The sequence below is a fragment of the Chelmon rostratus genome, chromosome 14, assembly GCF_017976325.1.
Source record: "Chelmon rostratus isolate fCheRos1 chromosome 14, fCheRos1.pri, whole genome shotgun sequence".
Taxonomy (NCBI): Eukaryota; Metazoa; Chordata; class Actinopteri; order Chaetodontiformes; family Chaetodontidae; genus Chelmon; species Chelmon rostratus.
The window spans coordinates 23,894,162-23,912,766 of record NC_055671.1 but is presented as its reverse complement, the minus strand read 5'-3'; the positions used below and the strand labels follow the sequence as shown (position 1 = coordinate 23,912,766).

Below are 18,605 nucleotides of genomic sequence, written 5' to 3'. Positions count from 1 at the left end.
AATATCTCAGCATCAGGAATTTGATGCACAATCCCACTTTGTCTCATATTCCAGTTTATCAACCATAATTGTTTTGGTGCAAAGCTGTTCTTGCAAGTGCACTTACAAAATTGCATTCCCATATGTTTTCTCTTAACAACAAATAGATCATGATCTTCTACTTTATGGCACACTGTTTACTTGATGTTGAGCTAAATCATGTCTTATTTTGTAACAAAACATTTCTTTCCACCCCATTTGTATGGAAATGGCTGGATAATTTAGTGTGTTAAACATATAAGAAATCAATACATTTTTAACTGTAAATTCTTTGTTCAGTGTTGCTAAGTCCAGTGTTGGTGCTTACCTGCTTTAACTAAAAAATAATGCACCATAAAACAGCAAATGATCTTTTTACATTGTTTTACTTTGCACAGATTAAACAACTTGGATATAAGGTGTTAATTAGTGAGCTTTAGAGGTGCTGGTAGGCAGATTCTGTCACCTACAAACAGAGCCAGGCTAGCTGTTGCCCCTCATTTTGTGCTAAGATAAACTAACCAGCTGCTGGCCCTAGCTTCATAGCGTACAGACATGAGAGTGGTATCAATATTTCCTAAAACGTCATACTGTTCCTTTAAGGTAGGTCAGGGTTTACACTTCTTCTTGGGGCCTTGAAGAAGGTCCCAGAGGGAAATTTTAGTTTTACAACCTTCATGGTTATACTGAATGTTGCATATTCCTAAATTAACGTGTTAAATCAAACTACCCCACTGTAAATCTGGGGCTAGCTCACTCTGGAAAGAACAGGGGTCATTAGGAGCCCTGCAGCTAACAGGTTAATCCTGTCATGCTAAAACATCAAGCTCACCTGATGTTACATTTCAGCTGATATGATAGGCCCATCACTGAGCTATATCTAATCAATATCACTATATACGCTCATTAAGCACCAGAGACCTGTTGCCATTAAGCACCAGAGGCTAATATCTATTGAACACACAACTTTATGTTCTCATCACATAACAGTGAAAATGTCCAAGCTGCAACAAGCAGACTGTGGTCATTTACAGAAATCTATTTGTTTTTGCATGACACAAACCGCTGTCAGCTTGTCAGTGTTGTTTGCTTGACAGTCATAAACTAATATGTTGCAAACACAAACAGAAGCACAGACATGATCCTCTCACCATCTCCTCAAACTGCTTCAAACCAGATCACAGGATCGGATTTTCCCCTGTCGCACTTTTAAACAATATGTAAAATCTGTTTAGAGTTCTGGTTTCTCAGTCGACCCATATTTCATTGTATGTTTTCCTTTAATTATACCCAACTTCCTCCCACACCGCCTGCTATTGTGTTGGCATCCTGGACTGGTTCACTCTCAGAGACAGATTAGAGATTAACAAGGGTCCAGCACAGGTAGCAGTTAGGTTAAACTAATATAAATGAGTCCATCTGGGATCATAAACTATCAGCAATACTCTCACTGATGCATTACTTACTGACCATGTATCCATTATTTTAATGTTAGCTAGAAGTTTCAACCATTTATCCTTTTAAATGTTTATCCATTACTTTAAACTGTTTCAAACACTTCTGCTGACACTAGCTAATTATTTCCAATGTTTATCCATTACTTTTAGCTAACTATTTTAAATGTGTATTCATTTATTTTGATATTAGCTAACTGTTTCAGTCATTTATCCTTTCAAATGTTTATCCATTACCTTTGATGCTAGCTAACTATTTCAAACGTTTATCCATTATATTTGATGCTAGCTAACTATTTCAAACGTTTATCCATTATATTTGATGCTAGCTAGCTACTTCAAACTTGTATCTATTACTTTTGTCATTAGCTATTTCAAATGTTGTAATGTGAAGTATTACTTTTAACATTTGCTAACTATGCCATTACTTTTAGCTTACGATTTCAAATGTGTATTCATTTCTTTTGATATTAGCTAACAGTTTCAGTCATTTATCCTTTTAAACATTTATCCCTTACCCTTGATGCTAGCTAACTATTTCAAACGTTTATCCATTATATTTGATGCTAGCTAGCTACTTCAAACTTGTATCTATTACTTTTGTCATTAGCTATTTCAAATGTTGTAATGTGAAGTATTACTTTTAACATTTGCTAACTTTGCCATTAATTTTAGCTTACTATTTCAAATGTGTATTCATTTCTTTTGATATTAGCTAACAGTTTCAGTCATTTATCCTTTTACACATTTATCCCTTACCCTTGATGCTAGCTAACTATTTCAAACGTTTATCCATTATTTTTGATACTAGCTAACTATTTCAAACTTGTATCTATAACTTTTGTCATTAGCTATTTCAAATGTTGTAATGTTAAGTATTACTTTTAACATTTGCTAACTATGCCATTACTTTTAGGTAGTTATTGCAGCTATTCATCCGTTTCTTGACTTTAACTATTTCAGACTTTTATGCATTACTTTGAATGTTAGCTCACTATTAGCTAATTGTTCATTACATTTAGCTAACTAATTTACCTGTCTATCCATTTCCGTTAGCTATTGCAGCCATTAATTCATTACTTTAGCAATTTTAACCATTTATTTGTGACCTTTTGCTACAAGTATTTCAACGGTTTATACACATACTGAAACTGCAGAAGTACCCTCTGTTTGGGAGTCTTTACAGGGGAATCGACAGCCTGAATCCTGCTGTACTACAAGTTTTTATATCTTTGTAATCATGTCATCTGATCAGGCTGTCTGTAATGCTCACCTCCTGCCTTCAAGAGATATTAACACACCATTTATAGGAATGAGGTAAGTGTACAGTGCTGGTTTCCCTTCATTCTACAGTGTTAAGATAAATGCCACCATGTCACCAACCTAAAGTGGATGCATTTCTGCAGGACGACATGTGTTACTGCGGTGGAGGATGACACATTTGACAGCAACCCCACACATTAAAAGGCAAATCGTGTGGGAGAAGGAAAACAATGTTGGTTGTGAGTGCTGTTGGAATATTATGACTGGTGGAGAACGTGTGGTCAGCTAAACAAATGGCAAACAGAGCTGGGAGTGCAGGGATAAACCAAGATTGTATGTGGTCACTATGTTTTTGTATGTGGCTGACTAAATTTGCAACAGGGTACAACATTGGGTATCCTTTCAGCATGTATTTACAGCAGTTTACAGAAAAGTATGTGAAAGAGGCGTGTGTCAATCCACCAATCACTGTTGAGAACCTGGCAAACTAGAGCAGCTAAAGGAAAATATAAGATTATGCCCACACTTGTTTGATTTTTTTTTACTTTGCAGTGTGGAAAAATTGCACCCAAACTGGTCTGCCCACCTCTGATTGGCCCTACGCGGTCACATGATGAGCCACTGCCTCTTTTATTACCCAGCAGCAAGTTTGCAGGAACATAATTAAGGTTCCCTGAGCAGATTTCAAAATAAAATATTTTTTCCTCAAACACATGGCACCATATTTGAGAGTGAGCTGCGTTAGATGTGAATTCAAGTCGTATCCTGTCCTTTCATCCCAATTTCCCAGTCAGATATGATATACACAAGTTGCCACATTCTGCATGTATATAGGCAGTAAAAATGCTCGATATGGTCATTTGAATGTACAAAAGATAATAAAAGAAATTATTCTTTAGTGCTTTCCAAGTTCACCAACTAGTACCAAGATGGAGAGGGGATGCAAAGTCTAATGTGGATATATTTGAAAAGGAGAAGTAGACTAAGGAATTATAAAACTGACTCATGTGAAAAAACAGTTGATTTTTCCGGAGAGGTCATTTATAGACAACCTGGTGTCACTGTAGGGCTGCTCGTCGGCTAAAGCGAAACAAGCTATGAAACATTTCCTTTTCTCATAGAAAATCAAAGCACTTTATAAACATCTTATTACTCGCTCTCTCCAGTCTGGAGATGCTCTTTGTTTCTGTTGTGCTTTTGTTTAAATGAACTAAACGTATACTAAACTATACTTAACATTAAAAAGCCAGTTCATACCTGTTTCTAGCTCCAGTTTGTTCCTTGCTATGTTAATACACGAGAGGCACAGACTGGCGTTCCTAAACGTGATGGCACGAAGGAGCCATAGACAAATGTGTGCTTTTATTTTGAAGGGAAGCACCGTCCAGCCGGTGTTCCGTTGTTTTGTTGACGTCGTCTCAGAGTGACCTCGCTGTCAGATTGCCAGGTTTGACTGCACACAAGAGAAGATATGCAAGTTTGTTCACACTGCTGTTGCTTTGGTTTGCACGGTGAAGCCTGCTGTGTGCTTAACGCTAACCGACTTGCAAGCTAACGTTAGTTAGCTCACAGCAATGTCAACGTGGCGTCGGCTGCATGTGAAGGTGGGGACGGCTCATGGATTACTCACCTCCAGACCAGTGACACCCCGGCACACATGGCTGTGTGGACATCTAACATCATGTCAAAGCCTGAGCACAGGCACACCTCTCCGAAATGACTTCTTCAAAGGTGAGTGACATGAACGGAAATGACAGATAAAGAACACGTGAACAAGCGAGCTGATTCACATTCAGAAAACCCCAAATTATTTAATGATTTATATATCCTCAAGATTATACAGTTCATATGTCACAGCTGAAGGTCTCTGATGAACTGTCAGGCCCCTCTTTACAATTCGGCATGCATGTAATCCCCCCCCCCTTTTATTTCGAAATAGTTGTACCCCTTACTCTAACGTCATGAGATTTGGCGGAAGATTTAAATGCAGCCCACTTACATTGGAAATTAGCTATATTGAAATATTCTCTAATATGTTAATTACTTTATATGCCGAATAGTAGAGTGGTGGTTAAAGTTTCAGAAAACATCTGGAGTTGTAATGTGCTAGTCAACATCTGCCATGTGATGATGAAGTAGAATAGAATTTGTGCTTTTGTGCCTCAGACCTGGAGGCCCAGCTGGCAGCTATGAGGAAGAAGGCGTCGGACGCTCTGCCAGGGAGCGACTGGAGCCCCCTTCAGATAAACCAGAACCTTCCGCCGGAGAGAGCCGACATTGTGATCGTCGGAGGAGGTGTGGTGGGCTGGTCCATCGCCTACTGGCTGAAGCAGAAGGAGAAGAGGAGAGGAGCACTTAAAGTTGTTGTGGTGGAGAAAGACCCAACGGTGAGGATCCATGCATGAACAGTCTTGCTGTTTACGTTTGTTCATAATGGAATGTGTGGATAAAATTGTGAAAAACAGAAGTAATGCCTTTAATCATTCTTGGAGGTGCTAGAAGATGAGAGAAATAAGGTTTAAGGTTTTCTCTCTGAGTGTTTCATTCATCGTCAGTATTACCTTCTTCTTCCTGTGTGTGATTCTGCAGTACTCGCAGGCCTCCACCGTGCTGTCTGCTGGGGGGATCCGACAGCAGTTCTCCCTGCCCGAGAACATCCACCTCTCCCTGGCCTCCGCAGACTTCATGAGGAACATCAATGTGGGTGACGCCGGAGCCACGGGTGGTGTTACTGTTTACAAAGAGCCTCTATCGCACTGGCAATGACTGACGAGCCTTTAATTCATTAAACGTGGCCCATCACACTCAGTGTGTGTCGTGTTAATATGTGAGCGAGAGCAGCTGTGCACCAGCTGACATTTGACCAATACCAGTTATTATAAGTGATCATATTTGACATCTGAACTATCCAATAGAAATAAGCTTAATTTATTCATTTTATTATCTACATCGTAATGCAATCCAACACAACAACACCAAAAACAAAACCCCATCGCAAATGACCACACAGTTTTCTATTCACTTCAGTCAATTGAGAAAATCCATACCTCTCTCATTTGTTAGCATAGAATCGTCTGTGTGTGTTAACGAGGGCAACTGACCGTTTCACCTCTGTGTCCTCTCAGGAACACCTCAGCGTGTTGAATGAAGACCCGGTGGACCTGCAGTTCAACCAGTCAGGATACCTGTTCCTGGCCAGCGAGGAGGTGGCTCACATCATGGAGGAGAACTACAGCACCCAGAGGTGTCAGTCGTTCAGTGCTGCTGTGTGCACGGTCCAATGAAATCCAGCTTCATTTTCTCCAGATTCACTTCTATTTATTCCCACATTATCAAATCAAAATGTAATGATTATCAGTGAATTTGATGCAAAACATTATTTTTAATCAAACAGACACAAAGACATAGTACGTATTTTTCTGTTCACTCTCCTACTGTTAAAGATCCTGCATCCACATTTTGGCAAGATACGATAAGATAAAACTTTATTAATCCCACGCTGACAGCAAAGAATAAAAGAGAGACATAGAAAGATTAAAAAGACAAAAAGGATACAGAATAAAAAATATAACAACCTACTGTATATATGTACATTATATAAGAGTATAAGCATACTGTTACCATGAAGAATAGTGAAAGTCACTGGGCCCTGCACTGTGTGATATCAGAGAGCTGAAGACGTTCTCTGACTTTGTGGTTCTGATGTAGGAGCGCTGGAGCCAAAGTTTCACTCCTCTCGCCGACACAACTGAAGGAGAAGTTTCCCTGGATAAACACTGAGGGCGTGGTGCTCGCTTCATACGGTGAGTGCAGATCATACACAAGCTCTTAGTTAATCCCTCTGTAAGATTGTCAGTTCAAGGTGTTTGGAGTTTGACTGTCTAACAGCATCAGGCTGATAAATCAGGCAACAATCAGCCGATTAGGGCCAGACTTACTAAGAAAATATGTTAATCGATATTTTCTCTATCTCTATTTCAAGAATTAGATTTAGTTATAGTCTGTATTTTTATTGGTTTATTTTTAGCTCTGTATCTGAAGGCCACAACATTTCCTGCAGTCCTGTTTGCTCTCTGTTTATTCAGAGAATCCAGTGGAATACAAAATCGTCCTCTGTTAGCGTGTCTCATCTCACTGTTTGCAGGATTTTCCCTTAAATGCTCGTGCACCTTCTAACATGACTTGACTGCAGCCTGGTGCACCTGTTTGAATAAAGACTCTGCATGTGTTCAGGGTAGAAAGAGTCAAATCTGAAAAAAGTTTCAGTAAATCTGGCCCTCAGTGTTGTCCACCTCTGATAAGATGTTTTTTTGTGTATTCCAGTGTCAAATTCATGCCATTCAAATCTCAGCATCAATCTTCCATACATGCCCTGTTACAGTTGCTTGTTTATACTGCAAGATCTTCCTCACATTAATGATTTGTGGCTGTATCACACTGCACTGAAAGCTCACTGGAAGCAAATTCAATTTAACAGAACAAAGTTTGTGTCTGACAGAAATCCTCGTCAGATGTCGTCAAATAACATCACAAAGCGAATCCAACAAAGCCAGTTTTTCAGAGTACAGCCGTCTGTATGCATCCAGAGTTCATCAGACACAAACCGGAGAATAAAGTTACACTCAGGCTTTTATGGATCGGCTCTCATTCTTCTTCCAGTAGTTTTAAAGAAGCTGTTCTTTTCATCCTGTCTGCTTCAACAATACAAGCAGTTTTAACAAAGTCACACCTGCAGTCTCATGTTTCCTCCCTCCCTCTAAAGACAAAGCTGCTGATTTATGTGTGTGAGAATAAAAAGAAAAGAAAGACGAGGACATGAGACGCAGATCCACTTCACACTGCGCAGTTCTTATATGAAATAGAACAAGCAAACATGCAAATAATACAAGCAGTAAATATGGAAGAAAGTAGTAAACAATAACAGAAGGGTTTAAACAACAAAAGCAAGCAGTCAGCCAGAATTTGTATCGATAAAATAATTGTTAATAAAAATCAAAAAAGTTTCAAAGGTGCGACGTGTAAATTACGACCAAGATTTTAATTTAAACCATCATCAAAAGATGAACTAACATCAGCAGAATGTGAAGAAGTAACAGTTCTGGCTGGATGTCAAAGCTGCAGAGGTCTATGGACGTTAGCATGCTAACTAGCTAGCTGCGGCTCGTCTTGTCTTGTAATACCACTTTGTACCACAGGTGGCGATAGTTTTTAAATAGAAAAATACAGCTGGACACCATTCATGTTTCTCTTATTTATCAAATGTATTTATTAACCTCTGTTTTAGTCGTCTTTGTTGTTGATGTACGATCAGGAGTCTGTGCAGGGTGTTTTATTTTGAAAATTTACTGGATTCTCTACACCGTTCCTGTGTCTGACTTCCCGTTCAGCTCCATCTGCTTTGTGCAGAGGCCTGGTTCGGTCCTGGTCTGGCCGTGTTCACTGGGAGGCTGCTGATCCTGGTTCTGCTGGTTCAGCTAATTGAACCACTAGCTGCACAGCTAACTGAGCTAACTAGCTAACAGCAGCGAATAGCCAAAGCCAAAGATAGCTACAGTTTAGAGAGCAGCAGTTAGCGGGTCTTCTGGTGTTATACTGCCCCCTATCTGTTAGCAGCGACCTGCGTTTTTCTTATCCGAATCAAAGGTTTAAGTATAGAAAGACAGAAAATACATCTGACTTGACCTCGGTGAGAGGGCGTTATGGATAAAGCTACAGATTGCCTCTCTTTCGTGTGGAAATGTAACGTCTCGACCTCTTTCTGACGGTGTTAACGATTCCACCTTCCTTCCAGGGCTGGAGAACGAGGGCTGGTTCGACCCCTGGACTCTGCTGAACGCCTTCAGGAGGAAAGCCGTCTCTATGGGAGTCATTCAGTGCTGTGGAGAAGTTACAGGTTCGTCCTGATGGAGCTCGTTAACGGATCAATCACTTCACTGTTGAGCTCCACTTTACTCTCAAAAATAAATGTCAAAAACGAAGAATGAGCAGAGAATGTTCATATTAAAATGCAAACAATGGACTAAAACCTTCGGTCCTGCATTGAATTTGTTACTTAAGGTAAAAAAGTAAATGAGTATAATCAGGAAAATGTACTTAAAGTATTAAAATAAAAGTATTCAATGCAGTGAAATCTCATTAGATTATTGTGACTCAGTCGTTCATAAAAAGGAGCTGGTTGAGCTTCATTTTACACTATTTTCTATCAGACTGTAACTAATGATTCTTTTCATTCTGGATCAATCAGCTGATTATTTTCTCCATTAATCGATTATGTGGTTTGTAAAAACTCAGGAAGCAGTGAGAAATGTTGTCAGGAGTTGTGAGAATAAAGCCTTCAGCTTCATTCTGCTTGTTTTGTCCAACAAATAGTAAAAAAAAAGAAAATTGTCACATTTGTGAAGCTGGAATCAGCGTTTCTGTGACTGAAACCATTGATAAAATAGTTGTTCATTGATTTTCTGTCATCGACTGATCGTTTGACTCGTTGCTGACGGCGACTCAAAGGCGACGCCGTCGTTTTAAAAAGCGGCCCGCTGACTGTCTGCTGGCCGACGCTCATGTTTCCGTTTCCTCCGCAGATTTTAAACACATGACAAACGAGATGACGACCGTTGATGGTGAATGTTTGGGCTTCAAGAGAATAAAGTCTGTCAAAGTAAGTAGGCCTGCAGCAGCAGAGAGTAACTGAGTACTTTTACTCCACTACACCTCAGATGGAAATATTGTACTGTTGTGTATTCGTTCACAAATGAAGATTTTACATACAGAACATGCAGTATGATGATTTCAATGGGATTCAGTGATGGCGTGATTTAAATTCTAACAACAGCTGCTGTAATTAAGATATTTATCGTGTTTCTGTGGTCGTTAAGTCACTGTTTTTAATTCGAGTTTGCAGGATTGACTGTAGAATTTGGCCTGATCTGAAAACTTCTGCTGTCATTTAATTTCTTTATTTTCTCCTGACTTCGTGCTTTTTTTTTTCTTGTGTACTTTTACTCCAGTAGGAGTTTTTTGTCTTGTGATGGAGTATTTTTACACAAGCAGAGGACGTGAGTACTTGTCCCGCTGCCGTGGGACTGCGAGCAGCTCCTCGGCGTTGCACATGGTGGGATAATGTGTTGAATGTGCTGTGTTGAGCAGGTGCAGATGCCAAACAGCCTGGAGTACCAGCTGGTGGAATGTGCCATTGTGGTGAATGCAGCAGGAGCCTTTTCTGGTAAACTGGCGGAGATGCTGGGAGTTGGCTTCGGCCCCAGGGACACCATCGCTGGAATTCCGCTGCCCGTTGAGCCTCGGAAAAGGTCGGCCTTTGACTTGAGGGCCACGTTTTCCCTTTTCATTAAACAACCTAGCTGCTGTCAGAAAGTCTAGTTTTCTTTGAGAGGCGCTGCCAGCGGCCTCATACACTCCATTAGTGTTCTGACTTTACGGCGCTGACTCTCGGCTTTAATTTCAGGGTGTTTGCCTCCAAATCCAATCAACTGTGTACAAATTATAGCCCTTTTTTAACATACTGGTGAGTTTGGGTTACGAGTCGTTTCACTGCTCACCCAGTCTGGATGTGAACACCCTCAAACACACACTTAAAGCCTGGTTATGCTAGAAAACAACAGGTTTATATGACGCGTAGTCCGACCGCGGCGTTTAGCGAACGGCCACACTTGAAGGCGAAGACACTCGTCGCTCGGCCACGTGAAAAGTGATCTGAATGAAAGCAGAGAGCTTTCAAGCAATGAAAGATCAGTTTAAAACAGCAGCTCCGGCTCAGTCCCGCTCTCATTTTGTATAGATGAAAAGCTAAATCGTAAACTCTGTCAACCCCCTTTAACTGCAGTGGTTATGTTGTGTTTACTGTACGACGTCGAGGTACTCAGCAGAGTAATATTACTCACCTGTCAGTTTTTTAAAATTTGCCACTTTTGTTTCAGTTTTTCTGTTTTTAAATGTTGTGATTTTGTGTTTCAGTGTGATTTTAATGCAGTTTGTGTTTGGAGCCGTTACATAATGAATTTGTATTGTTTTAATTGTCTAACTATTTTCTAAATTTTACACATTTTTAGATATTAAAATGCATGTTTTTTAGAATTAATTGATAGGTATAGATATTTTAGTTGCCTGCTTGAACCAAGGACAACAATCGAGCAGCAGTTCAGTAAAATGTGGATGGATGGATTGGTGGGTGATGGGGGGATGGGGGGATGGATGGGTGGGTTTGCATGAGATACATCATCACTGCTTTAACAACCTGTAAGTACTCTGTATTACTGCATTACTGTATGTAAGATACTACTTTGTGCTGTTCAGGTATGTGTTTGTGGTCCACTGTCCTGATGGTCCAGGTCTAGACACGCCCTTCGTGATTGATTACTCTGGAGTTTACTTCAGGAGGGAGGGGTTAGGAGGGAACTACATCGCCGGGACGTCTCCGCTGGAGGTTTGTTGAGCTTCAGGGCTGTTTCTCTCACTTTTTTTTAATAAATAAGAATAAAAACATTTGTTGTTTTCCGTTCGTCTGTCCTCAGGTGGAGGAGCCTGATACCAGTAACCTGGATGTGGACCACCAGTTTTTTGAGGACAAGATTTGGCCCAACTTGGCCAATCGCGTCCCTGCCTTCGAGAAACTGAAGGTAGGGTTGGAACATGTTATATAATTAGTTATTCTACAAGTGTGGCACTGCAGTTTTGTTATTTGCCAAATGAAAATGTAAAAATCAGACAGATCAGTGTCGGTGTATCTCCGCTCTTCTCCTCTCGCCCCCCCCTCAGGTGACCGGAGCCTGGGCAGGTTTCTACGACTACAACACCTTCGACCAGAACGGCATCATCGGGATTCACCCGCTGGTCAACAACATGTACTTCGCCACCGGTTTCAGCGGCCACGGCCTGCAGCACTCGCCGGCGGTGGGTCGTGGCGTGGCAGAACTCATCATTGACGGGAACTTTAAGACGCTGGACCTGAGCGCCCTCGGGTTCAGACGGATTCTGGCCCAGGAGCCCATGCTGGAGAGGAACATCGTGTAGAGGAGCTGGAACCTGGACTCAACTGTTACGACTCTGGTTTTATCTTCAGAGTTTCAGATTTTTAATCCTGGAGAAGATCATGCATCCAAAGTTATAAATGTTTTAATATTCAGTTTCATTTTATTTTTAGTTTTGACTTTTAGAGTTCATGTTAGTTTAGTTTTTTGCTAGTTTTAGTTTAGTTTTTCGGAAAGGTTTAGTTTTAGTTTTACAGTAGTTTATTTTTGTTCAGGTCAGGCATATATATTAGCACACAGTACATGAACAGTACTTTTACAAAATGTGCTTAATGCTAATGTCCTATATACATGTAGCATGAAGGGGAAACAGCTTCCATGTGCAGCCTTGTGTTGTAAAATGACAATAAATGAACTTTGGTACCTTGTTGCTAAAAAAACAAAACAGCAGTGAATTTATGTTCATCATTTTTTTATCATTAGTTTTGTAACCAGGCAGTTATCGTTTCAGTTTAGCTCATTTTTATTTAATCCTGATGTTGAAGAGCTTGTTTTATTGACTGCTCTGTGTTATGGCACCATGTCAGCGGTTTTCTCCTTTCACGGTACAACTTTTCAAAACCGGTTTGATTTTTTTACTTAAATGTTTTGGATCGAACAACGAAAAACTTGAAGATTTGAGAATTAATCTATTTTAACTGTGTTTGTTTTACTTGCAAAACACAGAAACAAGAAAACAACTTAAATTCAACTTTTAAAAACTGGATGATTTGATTTAGAGAATAGAATACAGAGAATACAGGTGGGATTATCTAAATAAAACCAAAATGATTTTTCTTAAAGGCATTTTTCTGGCCATTCTTTCTCTCTCTGTCTCCCTCTCTCTCTCTCTCTCTCTCTCTCTATATATATATATATATATATATATATACATATATATAGATATACATGTATGTGTGTGTGTTTATTGTTTGAGACAAATGCGTCTTAGCATTTGATGTCATATTGAACAGCAGACTGCAGGTTTGGGAGGCTGAGAGTTTCAAAGAGTTTTGCAGGCAGAAGCTTTTCACAGTAAAATACTTCAGCGTTTTTTAAATGACAGTTATGTATCTTGCAGCCTTTCTCTTGGCGAGCGGCTCCTCCAACACCTCTCAGGTGTTCGGCTGTCGTAGGGAACTCGTGCACCAGATGGAGCCATTTCTGTTTCATTACAGCATGAAGCTTCATCCCACTGGACACTGAAGGCAAACTGGAGAAGCAAAATAACACAATCATAACTGAAAGATTGTTAGAAGTACTCAAACCCAAAGTGAGAAAATATGACATTCCTGTAGAACATGAGGATTAAAATGTAATGCTCGTGGCTGTTAATGCTTTTTAAAGTGCAGGATTAATGAGGTGCGTATTAAATGATGGTGTCTGCTGGTCTTAGCTGCGAGGTTATGTGTGTTTACCCAAAATTACCTTGTTTAATACCTTAACTCTTCACTATTTCTTTGTCTATTTTTGGCACATCGAGCTTTTTACTGCTCTGGGGGTCGACATAATTAATTCCCTCAGTAATTAGTAAGCAGGATTTTTTTAGAGTCTACAAAGCACTGAATGACAAAACCTGAAAGAAGCAGAAATGTCAAACATCAGCTGGTCAAAGAGGAGAATATTGGGATAATTACTGCGTGTTGGTATTTCCAGTAAGCAAGTAATTAAGTTAAATACTCAGAACTGTACTTGAATAAATGTACTTAAACACTGAACAACATGAGGCTCATTTGGGATTCGGCTCTGTTGCAAACCATTGAACACAGCTTGCTGAGCTCAATGGTACCGAGCATGCTGTGGTTTTCTCTTGCAACTATGGGGGGGTTTTTTGAACACCCCCCCCCTCCCCTCCCCGGATCAGGCACAGTGAGACCAGCCTCCTCCACATCCTCTACATGTCATCTTCCTGCAGCGTGCAACACACCAGCAAAAGAGTGAAACTTGCAGAACAGTCATCATCAGAGCCACATCAAGAAGAAGAACCGACGCCCTTTCTGTTCGTTTCAGGTAAACGTGAGAGTAGAACGACAAAAAACCAAAAACCAGCATTTACTGATACAACACAATAATCAAACTGCAGAGTGATGGCAATGAAGTGTATTATGTTTCCATTACAGAGGCAGTATGAATTTAAAATCCACTCATATGATGCAACAATAAATCACATCCTGAAACGCTGAATTAAAAGTCAGAGTTCAGATCAGGTGCTCTTGTTGTATGATCATTGCTATCAAAGCTGCTGCAGTTGCAAAGTTATTCCTTTTTGATGATTGAACTGTCACTTTGAATAAACTGAGTGAAGTATTGCAGGGTGAAATGAACATATCCAACAATACAAGCACTGAGAATAGACGCTCTCGCACATGAGAGTAGAAAACAAACCATAATAGTTAAGAGTTTGTGGAGAAAACAACATAAAAAGTTGTTTTTGTGCAATAAACTGCAAAAAATGCAACAGTAATGAGTGGAAAATGTTAAACACTCTTCAGCTCAGAGTGCAGAATTAGCTGTTAGCATGTAGCGATCTGGTCAGATTTTATTAATTTGTCGGGTATTTTTGCACAAAAAGTGAAACAGAAACCCAGAACGTCCATCAGAGAGCTAAAATCACAAACACAGCAGAGTCTCTGTTCAGGATGTGGTGTCCCTGAAATAACAATTGTTAAATCCGGTATTGACTATTGACATAGTTCATAATATGAGGTTTAACACCACACACACACCAATTACACATCAGTGCTGTGCAGATTAGACAAACATGATATATCAACATGTCAATTAGTAATTTTTAGAGGTGCTGTTAAGTAGTCTTATTTTGTATTTTTCATTTTTCATTTTCCATTGCCTTTGCTATTTGCTATTTTTATTGATGCTGCCTGTAACACCAAATTTCTCCAGCTGGGGATTAATAAAGTTGATCTTATCTTAACTTAAGTAGATAATGTGACCTTTGGACAGAGCTAGGATAGCTGTTCCCCTCTGTTTCCAGTCCTTATGCTAAGCTAAGCTACCTGGCTGTCGGCTGTACTATTTCTAGTACAGACGTGAGTGTGGTTTGAATTTGCTCATTTTACTCATCAAGAAATCAAATAATTTCCCAAAATGTCAAACTATTCCTGTGTCCTGGTGCTAGCTTCATGCTGCAAGAGAGCAAATCAGCATTGTTCCTTTAATGAGTCTGCAGTATGTTTATGTGCAGCTCTGTTATTTTCCTTAAAACATTTGTGTATTTACAGACGCACCTGAACACCTGATTAAAAATCACTTGCTGTGTTCTGACAGTTTCTCTGAATTACTGTAAGATTCTTGCAGGATCTCTGCAGCTGAATCAATGCAGCAGGAACTCCTTCTGCATCTTCAACCATCTCCTGCTCCCTTCATTTGCATGCAGCTAATAGCATCTGTATCCATCGCTGAGGGGCATCTTATCAGTTCAACACCTCTCTTATACCTGAACAGATCGCTGAAATATGCTCCACAAATATGAAAATGGTCCCTCTACAGCCAGAAGAATATGGCAGCAGCATTCTGTCCCCGCAGCTCTTCATTTTGATGCAAATGTGAGGCAGCCTTGCAGGTTCGAAGGGGGGGAAGGGGGACCAGGGGAAATGCAATTGGGGGATTTCTTTGTGAGGCCTGACGCAAATCCCAAATGTTCTCAGGGCTGAAAACAAAAACAGCATGGGTGCAGCACCGGCCACTTCGGCCCCTTCAATAGATACACCTTCTGCCACACAAAAGCACTGAGGCCTTTTCCAGAACATGCCCCTCCTCAGAACTTCAGCCATCCCGAGCCCCGCGCCGACCAAGCCTCTGGTTGTGCTGTTAGACTTTTTGGTGTAGTGATGAAGAGGGTCGCCCTGCCACTCCAACAGAACTGACGCCCACTGGGAGCTCTCCGGCTGGCTCCTCCGTCCGCACGAAGCCAGCGTACATGGTGGCATGTGGCTGGGATTAGGAAATTTCACTGTGGATTAAAATCCTTCCAACGCCTCCATGGCCACTCGCTGAAAGAAAGCAGTCTGAAGTTCCAGCGGGGATCCAGTGAGCACTCCGGGCCCATGGTCTCACGTAGCAGGTAGGTTGAAACTAAACTTTCTTTTTACAGACGTGAGGGAGGATGAACGATTCGCTTGTTGGACTTTGAGTGTGTGTTGTGGTGCTTTAATGTGTCTCTTACAGCAAAGATGAGTCCAATGTCTCACACATACAGTATCAGAGGAGAGTTAGTCTTATTGTGAGGATGTTACTTTACACTGATGTTACACTGCGCTCTCTAGCAGAATATACAGAAGTGATTTAGCCAATTATTTAACAGCAAAACACAAAGAAATAAAGGAATCTGATGACTGCTTCTTAAAACTTTTATCAAGGCTTAATAACAGGAACAGCACAAGTAGTTTTCCTCGTTTTTTCAACAGCAAAATCATATAAAACTAATAAAACATGTACGTAAACAGGATCATTAGCAGGTTTCTAAAAATAATAACCTTATTAAAGCATGTTGTTAATAAGATTATTCTGTGTCTTTCAAGCTTTTTGTGCCACTTTCTTTCAAAAGAAACACGTTTCTAGAATCTGAGTCTGGACTCTAATCAGTGGCTGTTATGTAAGACTGAAAGTGGACCACGTGCTGCGTACTGCACATTACAAACAGGTACAATAACTCAAATTGATGAACAATGCAGTCTTTGAGCCTGCATCGGACAGCCATCCTGTTCTAGGTCTGTACTAAACAGAATAATAATGAAGAAGAGAAACTGGATGCCATTAGTGCAGCATGATTATTTGCATGTTCTGACTGACATGTACAACCACACACCACTTGAACCATCTGCCTGAAAACAGATCAGAAACTGCAGAATATGCAAAGGACAAAGGCTGGCTGAGGCCTGTAGCACGCATGCTAAAGGTGCTAAAGTTGGGTTCAGGGTGAATTCTAGTCAAATTAAACTGATGATGGAGCTGAAGGTGATGAGCTCTATGATACACGAGGCTACAAAGATACTTTTTTTGTTCTTTTCACAATAAGAAAAATATAGAACATCACAGACTTGTCCTTTACAGGAAGTGGAAACACAAATAATCGTTAAGGAATGAGAATTAGACTCAACGCAGCAGACAAATTTGTTCTGCTTAGCTGTTGAGTCCTTGAAGTGAATAAACAAATAATAATCTAATATATGAAAATATTCAACATGGTTTTTACTCAGCTTGTCTACAACTAAACCAGCTGGTCTCTTTGTCCTTTTGTCTTATTATGGTTGTTGATTGTGAAGCTCTTTGAGGCAAATTTGTGATTTTGGGAAACTTGCACAAAGTGAGTCCTGCTCTGAAATACATGGGCGCAGCTTTGTACTAATCCAGCGTTTGATCTCTCCAGCTCCAGGATGTTCCAGCTGCTCCAGGGTCACATCCAGCCGGCTGGACTGCGAAGCCGCAAAACTCGCCTGGTCACCAAAGACGGACGCTGCAACATTGAGTTTGGCAATATCGAGTACAGTAACCACTTTGCGTACTTGGTGGACTTCTGGACCACCTTTGTGGAGATCCGCTGGCGCTTCGTTCTCCTCCTGTTCGTGGCTTCCTTCACAGGTAGCTGGTTCATTTTCAGCCTGCTGTGGTACTGGATCGCAAAGAGCAACGGTGATCTGACGGGACAAAACCGCACAGTTGGACATGTCCAGTGTGTAGACAATGTTAATGGCCTCACAACAGCATTCCTCTACTCCTTGGAGACCCAGACCACCATTGGGTATGGCGGCAGGGCGCTGACCGGGCACTGTGCTGGCACTGTAGCTCTCATCATCATCCAGTCTCTAATCGGCGTCTTCATCAATTGTTTCATGTGCGGCGTCATCTTGGCCAAGATCTCATTACCCAAAAAAAGGGCAAAGACCGTCACCTTCAGCAACACAGCTGTCATCTGCTTAAAGAAAGGAAGTCTGTGTCTCCTCATCAGAGTGGCCAACCTTCGAAAGACGTTATTAATCGGCAGCCAGATCTACGGCAAGCTGCTCAGGACGACAACCACACCAGATGGAGAGACCATCATCCTGGACCAGGTGGACATCGAGTTTATGGTTGACGCCGGCAAGGATAACTTGTTTTTTGTCTGCCCTCTGACCCTCTACCACGTGATTAACAGATCGAGTCCTTTCTACGAACTGTCAGCCGACTCTCTTCCCCAGCAGGACTTTGAGTTGGTGGTCTTCTTGGACGGGATCGCCGAGTCCACCAGTTCCGCCTGTCAGGTCCGAACCTCCTACATTCCGCAGGAGATCCAGTGGGGATACAGTTTCCTGCCCATCATCTCTCGCACCAAGACGGGAAAGTACCGCGTGGATTTCTCGAACTTTTCCAAAAGCGTTTGCGTCACCACGCCGCACTGCGTCCGCTGCTTCGAGACCGACTCAGACCAGAGAAACCACAACAACCACAGCCAAGAGCATCACAACAATCAGGAGAAGCTGGGAATCGACAACCTGGGCTTCCAGGTGATTGACATCCACGACTCCGTGGACATCACTAAAATGTGAGCGTTCAGGAAATGTCAGGCCGAGAGCGAAGCGCAGTGACTCAAACAACAACAAGTCACGTGTTTGTCACTTCCTTCTAAACAAAGTTTCAGATGTCAGACTGAGGTCGAGCGAGTCGCTGAAGGGACATGTGGCCACGCTGCTTCCTCCAGTGAACACCTGAATTAACAGCGAACTCTTTTGCCTCGAACAGCACAATGGTGGAAAGTTATTAACCTGATGGATAAAAACTCTGACACGAGCGTGAGTGAAGCTCTCGCTCAGCGGCTCATTACAATCGAAGCACCTTCGGGACTTGTGACTCCGTC

At 41.2% G+C, this 18,605-nt stretch overlaps 2 protein-coding genes across 2 annotated transcripts; both read left to right on the top strand.

Annotated features, from left to right (window-relative positions):
- The first annotated feature begins 4,183 nt into the window (after window positions 1-4,183).
- On the top strand, window positions 4,184-12,163 carry foxred1 (FAD-dependent oxidoreductase domain containing 1). Its single transcript, XM_041952481.1, has 11 exons — window positions 4,184-4,466; window positions 4,902-5,122; window positions 5,325-5,435; window positions 5,861-5,979; window positions 6,444-6,538; window positions 8,527-8,628; window positions 9,314-9,390; window positions 9,879-10,039; window positions 11,043-11,172; window positions 11,261-11,365; window positions 11,505-12,163. Exons 1-11 carry the CDS (start codon window positions 4,310-4,312, stop codon window positions 11,757-11,759), a joined length of 1,533 nt encoding a protein of 510 aa, XP_041808415.1. The 5' UTR covers window positions 4,184-4,309; the 3' UTR covers window positions 11,760-12,163.
- Window positions 12,164-16,717: 4,554 nt separating this feature from the next.
- LOC121617652 (ATP-sensitive inward rectifier potassium channel 1-like) lies at window positions 16,718-18,297 on the top strand. Its single transcript, XM_041952853.1, has 2 exons — window positions 16,718-16,729; window positions 17,110-18,297. The coding sequence occupies exons 1-2, from the start codon at window positions 16,718-16,720 to the stop codon at window positions 18,295-18,297; spliced, it is 1,200 nt and encodes a 399-aa protein (XP_041808787.1).
- The last annotated feature ends 308 nt before the right edge of the window (window positions 18,298-18,605 follow it).